An 8,035-nucleotide genomic window follows, 5' to 3' on the forward strand; every position below is an offset into this window, starting at 1 on the left:
TTGTATTGTATTGTATTGTATTGTATTGTATTGTATTGTATTGTATTTTCGGACAGTTTCAAGTATTTGTTTTGTCCATCTAACAGGGGATATCCTGGGAAATTAGACCCATATCTATTTTCGGCACCAAACACAAGTCTCAGTCCACAACAGGTGTTCAATAAATACCTAATAGGTTTTTTTTTTTTTTGATCCTTCAATCAATTTCTATAAATATATCTGTCACAGTGAGGCTAAGCTATTTGAAACTGGTTTTCAGTAAAGGAATGTCACTGGGAGACCTGAGGGAATGAGGGATGATAGAGCAAGCCAGGTGAGGAAGTGCCTCTACATTTTTAGATTCAAAGCACGGGTATCACTGTTCCCTTTCCCAGGTGCTGAATAGCTTACACGCAGACCTTAACACTTCTGTCCCCTCAAATGAAACGGCAGTTGATTTATGTCTCTTCAGCCACTATAACTTAAATTTGTAGTTTGCCCTTTGGGTTTTTTTAATGCATTTTTGGTAGCCTCTATTACAAACACAGAAAATCCTGTGTTGAAAGGCATTTTATTCATTATATATCTTAATGTATTAATATAGTCTACCACAGTAAGTAACTAATTGATTAATAGCAGAAAATAATCAAATTATCCATTTGGGGGTTCAAAAATGATTTTCATGAAATATTCCTAAGCATAAAACACACACATTCAAAATAAAACAATTATTATACCATGTTTTTATCATCTGTGTGTAAGATCAAGGCATACTAAAGTACAGAGAATGTATTTTCCAACATAGTCCTGCCAAGTGTATATCAATTTAAGTTTCAATGAAAGCACATAGCTACTATCTCAGTAATGAGTGATCTCGAATTTGTTTTGTAAGTGGATGTCAATTCTAAAAATCAGTAAGAGTCAGTGAAATTATAGATGCATTTTTCAGGGTTCTTTTGCATCTTTTTGTTATCAAAACAACCATTTATTGTTACTAAGCTATTTTAATTTCATTAAAACAGTAGTGATTATAGATAAAAACCAGTGTACCATTGAATTTAACACCTTACATTGCTTTCGAGTGTTAGAAATCAATTTACCTTGGAGTTTTCTCCAAATGAGATGTAGTTTCATAGTCCAGACAAGTAACTCCTAAGATAGACCCATGGACCTATAGGGCATACTAAAATCAACCACATCACTAGAATGTGACTAAAAGGACCAAATTTATCTTCTGCCTGTCTATGTAAGCATTTTCTTTGCCATGGAGATAGTAAGGCAAAGAGAGCAGGGCAGATGGACGAAGCCACATTTAGATCCCATAATGCATACTTGAATATGAACATTTGGGTCATTTTCTCATTGAAGGAATAAGATATTTGCTGATAATATAATTCCACTTCTAATTCCATTAGCGCTTAATGTTCTAATTTTCATAAATAAATGTTGGGGAAAATTACTTTTCTATGTCAATGCTTCATTCCTAATAAAATCAATGGATGATGTGTGTGTATTACTCAAAGGAAAAAGGAATTCTGTTATTCTATATAGTATCATAAAAAATCTTGTAAAGAATGATTGGTTGTTTTAAAATATTATCATTAAAAATAATCACAGTCATATTTTTCCATATACCTGACTAATAATCTTTGCTGTATACTTCAGGCATGAACTTCTTGAGGAAGCTCGGAGAAAGGGATTACCTTTTGCCCAGTGGGATGGGCCGACTGTGGTCGCATGGCTAGAGGTAAGAGAATGAAACCAGGAGGCCCTTAAATCAATCACTACTAAGTTGATAGTTTTTTTGAGACAGGTGAAGGCAAGTTTCTGAAATCACAGCACCCCCTTAGTCTGGATTTACTCATAAGGGACTATTTGCTTACTAAGGAATAAGTTTGTGATTTTACTCTGACACATTTTTGTGATTGTAGCAGAAGAAAGCATGCAGTGGGATAAAAGGAAGTGTCTCTAAATCACACCCTCTTCATTTCTAGAGCAAGAGAAGAAACGTTTTTTTTTTTTTTTTTTTTTGACACGGAGTCACCCTCTGTCACCCAGGCTGGAGTGCATTGGCGAGACCTCGGCTCACTGCAAGCTCTGCCTCCCTGGTTCAGGCCATTCTCCTGCCTCAGCCTCCTGAGTAGCTGGGACTACAGGCGCCCGCCACCACGCCCGGCTAAATTTTTTTTTTTTTTTTTTTTTTGTATTTTCAGTAGAGACGGGGTTTCACTGTGTTAGCCAGGATGGTCTCAATCTCCTGACCTCGTGATCCGCCCACCTCGGCCTCCCAAAGTTCTGGGATTACAGGCCTGAACCACCGCACCCGGGGGAGAAGAAACAAAATTTTATTGTTGCAAGAATACGTCCATTCACATCCATTACGCCAGGGTCCTTTCTCATTAGCAGGTTACAGAGAAGACCCTCTCCATATTCAACACTTCTGTAATCCAAGAGAGTAAGATCACCTAGATACACCAAGAGACATTCCTTTGCCTATAATTTAATTCCTGAACCTAATTCCCTAAAGCCTAGGAACCAGCTAGTTTTAGACACTTGGGATAAAACAGAAGACTTACCCCTTATTCCCTTATGTGTCCAAACTGAATGCTACAATAAAAGAAGAACTGTTTTTTTTTTTTTTTTTTTTTTTAGCATTTCCTGTACAACATAGTGTTCTGGAAAAATAAGGGAATATGTGAACAGGGTGGAAGGCAGCAGAAGCCGACTCTGACATTGAGGAAACTACATATTTGACTGCAAAGGGCTCTTTTGTGTCACTTAACAGTAGTGTTCACTGCCCCTTCTATTCAGTTCTCTCTGTGAGCTGCTAGTGGCTGCTAGGATATGCCTGTGTCAGGGCAAAGAAGAATCCAGGTTTTCCTTGCCTGACAGAGGTAATTATACACGGTGTTTCAAATGGTCTTGGATTATAAAATTATCTATCTTCATTTTATTATAGCTAGAGCTAAGTAAATAATCAATAACAAAACATTAAAGCCCATTTTAGTTTTAAAAATAGACTTACATAGATATATCTAGAAACATGCTTTGTATTTTTCCTTGGACTGAATGAAAAATACCTGTATTTTGCTTTTACTTTATTCTTTCACATGAGATAGGGAAATTTAGCATATTAGCCATCAGATATTAGCGATCAGAACTGCTTCTTTCAACCGTGTCTTTAAAATTACTATATTTAAAAAATCAATCACAAGACAAAATGCTTAAGAAATCACACCTCAGAAATGATAGCAGTTCTTTGTTCGGTTTTTGCTCCGATAAAATGAGCTGCAGTTTGACAAAGAGTTAGCTGCTGTTTTGGCAAGCGACGAACAAATCCTTCAGATAAAAAGAAAAAAAAAAAAAACAGACTTACTGACATTAAGGTGATAGGAGATGACAGACAGTGAAGTTTGTGCTAATTAAACCTGTTCTGAGTACATAGAAATTGCCTATAATGTGATTCCTAATGCAACTTAAATTATGAAATGGAATAAACAAGATGAATGAGCTGAGTGATCCAATGAATGAAAGCTTTAACTTCATCTCCTTTCACTCCTCCTTGAGTGCACAGCCTGTTAAGAATTTTGTGTAGGCGAGAATTCCATGCTTCACACGCCATTTATCTACATCAAAGACTCTTAAAGGTCTAATTATGGATGACATTGGTAACAATGTATTGGCAGGCATCTGGGTGATGTTAACTTGTGTGGAAATTCAAATATCTTAGAAGACAAGGGTAAAAAAATCATTAGGGTCCAAAGAAGACATGTTTAGATATTAGTTATTTTGAACAGTTTGAGTTTATAAACTAAATAGTTAAGTCCTATCTTCCATCATATATAATGTACCCGTCAAGGTCAATTATTTGTGCCTAACCCACTGGAAGAAAGCATAATCTGTACAGTCACGCACTGTACTTAGATCTTCCCCTTATTTTCTCTTTCACTATCACAACCCAGTCCACACTGACTCAAAAAGTTTCGTTTGTTGGCATTTTTTTTTTCAAAAGAGAGAAATATTCTTTAAATATTGTAGAATTTTTAAACTAAAAGGATGTTTGTACTGGTTATCTATTGCTGTTTACAAATTACCCCCAAATTTGGCATTCATGATCTCATGACTTCTATGGGTCAGGAGTCTGGGAATAGCTTTGCAATGGCCTCTGCTCAGAGTCTCTCACAGGACTGCAATCAAGGTATCAGTCAGGACAGCAGTCATCTCAAGGCTGGACTTGGGGAGAATCCACTTCCATGCTCATTTATGTGGTCAGGGTCATGATTCAGTTTCCTGATGGCTGTTGGCCAGAAACATTAGTTCCTTGTCATATGGGACTCTCCATAAGGCTACTGAGATCTGACTTGCTCCAGAGTGAGAGCTCAGAGGGAAAGAGAGCAGAAGGGGACTAGCAAGAATGAAGCCATAGTTTTTTTATTGCCTAAACTGGAAAGCGACATCCTATCACTTTTATCATCAGATATTTATTAGAAATAAATCACTGGGCCAAGCCAACCTCCAAAGGAAGGAGATTATAGAAGGGAATGGATATCAAGAGGTAGAGATCATTTTGACAGCTATCACGATGCCTCAGAAATAATCAAGCTTGATTCCTTCATTTTACAAATGAGGAAAATATGGCTGAGGTTTAAATGGGTTACATGACTCACCAATGAGACCGGAAAGGAATTAGGGCTCACGTCTTCTGATTTGTGGTCTAGAGCTCTTGGCACTGTATTTTGCTGATTTATAGTTTTTCTTCTTTATCTCACTTACTTGTTTTCACTGTCACAATTCTCTCCTTTGTTCAACCTATTTATTTCAACAAACATCAAGAAAACATCAACCAATCTTTTGGACATTCAAAAACAAATATATAAACTGCTACATTTTTATTGTGTTTTGTGCTTCTTACTCATAACTAATTATGGGGGAAAACAGAAGAATATTCCTGCTTTAAGTGATGTTATTCAGGTGCTGAAATATAATGCCTGTGATTGGCATTCACACAGCGCTTAAGGGTGCACCAGACCTGTGCTGTGTTCATAGAAATACTGGTTTAATTGTCTTTCAAGAGTCTCACAGCAAAGTTAAAAAATCAAAATATCTAATTTCTTTTCTTTTCTTTTTCTTTTTTTTGAGACAGTTTCACTTTGTTCCCTAGGCTGGATTGCAGTGGCAGTCTTGGCTCACCGTAACCTCTGCCTCCCGGGTTTAAGCAATTCTCTTGCCTCAGCCTTCCACCTAACTGGAATTACAGGCACCAGCCACCATGCCCGGCCGATTTTTTTTTTTTTTTTTTTTTTTTAAATTTTAGTAGATACAGGGTTTCACCCTGTTGCCCAGGCTGGTCTCGAACTCCTGAGCTCAGGCAATCCAGCCATCTCAGCCTCCCAAAGTGCTAGGATTACGGGCGTGAGTCACCACTCCTGGCCTTTTTGTTTGTTGTTCCCCTCCCCTCCCGTCCCCTCCCCTCCCCTCTCCTCCCCTCCGCTCTCCTCTCCTCTCCTCTTTTCAGGCAGAGTCTCATTCTGTCCCCAGGCTGGAGTGCAAAGGCCTGATCTCAGCTCACTGCAACCTCTGCCGCTCAGTTTCAAGTGATTCTCCTGCCTCAGCCTCCCAAGTAGCTGGAATTATAGGCACCCGCCATCATGCCCAGCTAATTTTTGTATTTTTAGTGGAGATGATGTTTCACCATGTTGGCCAGGCTGGTCTCAAATTCCTGACCTCTAGTGATCCTTCCACCTCAGCCTCCCAAAGTGCTGGGATTACAGGCATGAGCCACTGTGCCTAGCCTTAAAATCTCTAATTTCTGATGCATTATTAATTTTGTTACTTTCTTTAGTTTTTCGATGATTTGAATTTTAACTTCTTTCTTAGTACATCATTTCACTCTCCAAAAGGCATTTTCATATATAGCATCTAATTAAGTTCACACATCTTTCACATGGTATAGGAAGGTAGGTGGAAATGTGGCTTAGCTACACTGCATGTTTTGATCAAAATCACATGGCTGGCTATGGCACAGCTGTCTCTTTCTGTGACAGAATTTCTCTTCACTCAGAATTTCAAAGGAGCATTATAAATTGAAGCCACTCATTAAACAAACATTAATTGAGTCCCTTATCAAATGGGGCTTGTAGCCGTTCTAGTCCCTACATACAAAGGGGAACTTGGTGCCATGCAGCAATCATTTTATCACTAGTTAAAATAGTCTCTGGAGCTAGCATTTCTCAATTTCAAATCTTGTTTCTATCACTACCTTGCTGTTGTTTTTAAATACATCATTTAATTTCTTTGTGCATCTATCTCCTCTGGGGAAAATAATGGTAACATTTTATCTTATGGGATGAGGTCACGTATGTAAAATACATAAAATAATTCCTGGCATATGAGACACTAAAATGACAACTATTATTATAATTTGTTAATGCATTTTTTCCTATCTAACAGCTTTGGTTGGGAATGCCTGCGTGGTACGTTGCAGCCTGCCGAGCCAACGTGAAGAGTGGTGCCATCATGTCTGCTTTATCTGACACTGAGATCCAGAGAGAAATTGGAATCAGCAATCCACTGCATCGCTTAAAACTCCGATTAGCAATCCAGGAGATGGTTTCCCTAACAAGTCCTTCCGCTCCTCCAACATCTCGAACTGTGAGTCGGTTTGTGCTCCTCCCCTTCCCCAATGCTGGGCAAATAGCAGCGTGTCTAAGTCTACAGAGCAAAATTGTGACAGCACACATTTCAATGTCAGCTTGAATTATTCTCAAGAGATTTAGCTTGCTCTTTATTAAACTTGCTGCTCTTTTTAATAGGTTTTCAAATGAGGAGCTGTGATTCATATCAGACTTGAAAGCTAGCATAGCAGACTTTTGAGCTAGCATCTAAAGTTTACGTTTTTCTTCCAAGCAACAAGACCTTCAGCGTACTCTTTTTAAGTTCTTCCTTCCTTCCCTCCCTCCCTCCCTTCCTCCCTTCCTTCCTTCCTTTCTCTTTCACCCAGGTAATTTCTCAGGAGATAAGATATAAGCATTAGTGCTTACTGAAGATGCAAGGCTTAAGTGACTACTTTACTTTTTTTTAGTTTTAATATTTTTAATTTAATATTTGTGTCTAAGTTATTTCACTTGGGATAATGGTCTCCGGTTACATTTATGTCGCTACAAAAGACGTTAGTTTATTATTTTTTATGACTGCATAGTATTCCATGGTGTTTACATATATTTTCTTTATCCAGTCATCCACTGATGGACACTTAGATTAATTCTGTGACTTTGCTATTATGATCACTGTTGGGATAAAGACATGAGTGCAGGCTTTATTTTGATATAACAATTTCTTTTCCTTTGGGTAGGCACTGAGTAGTGACATTGCTTAGTTGAATGCTTGTTCTATTTTTAGTTCTTTGAGAAATCTCCATACTACCTTCCACAGAGGTTGTATTAATTTACATTCCCACCAACAGTATATAAGTGTTCCCTTTTCTCTGTGCCCTTGCTGACATCTGTTGTTGTTGTTGTTGTTGTTGTTGTTTACTTTTTTTTTTCTTACTCAGCCATTCTGACTGAGGTGAGATGGTCTCTCACTTGGTTTTAATTAGCTTTATCTGATGATTAGTGATATTGAGCTTTTTTATATGTTTGTATAATCTTGTATGTCTTCTTTTATAACTCACTATTTCTTAAGAAGTTTCCGTAATTATGAAATTACATGAGTTTGATGTTTCACAAGTACCAAATGGAATATCTGGAATATCCTTTTCTTTCAAAGTCTGCTTGTCTTTCAGTTACAAATTCCTAATCATCTCATAATTTTTTACCTATCCTAATCTTAGAAAAGAACAAAATGTGACAAAAAAGGCATGCATGATGACAAATTCAAACACAAAAAAAACTCACAAATAGTATTTCATTATTTATTTATTCCATTCCTAAAGTATATATTTTGTTCACAAAGTATATTATTTCTGATAATTACTATATTTCCCAAATCTCATATCTTATACAGCATAACAAAATATGGGCGAATGAGATAAATTTTAGCAATAGGTAAAATATTA

General features: G+C 37.2%; 1 protein-coding gene across 1 annotated transcript; it reads left to right on the top strand.

Annotated features, from left to right (window-relative positions):
• Nucleotides 1-1,644: 1,644 nt before the first annotated feature.
• LOC113223109 (liprin-alpha-4-like) lies at nucleotides 1,645-6,892 on the top strand (the record flags this gene model as incomplete). The annotated part of the gene is made up of 2 exons (XM_026452680.1): nucleotides 1,645-1,726; nucleotides 6,430-6,892. Coding segments are annotated over 2 exons (388 nt in total), but the record flags the coding sequence as incomplete, so codon positions are not given.
• Nucleotides 6,893-8,035: the final 1,143 nt, after the last annotated feature.

The sequence above is a fragment of the Piliocolobus tephrosceles genome, unplaced genomic scaffold (genome assembly GCF_002776525.5).
Source record: "Piliocolobus tephrosceles isolate RC106 unplaced genomic scaffold, ASM277652v3 unscaffolded_38810, whole genome shotgun sequence".
Classification (NCBI taxonomy): Eukaryota; Metazoa; Chordata; class Mammalia; order Primates; family Cercopithecidae; genus Piliocolobus; species Piliocolobus tephrosceles.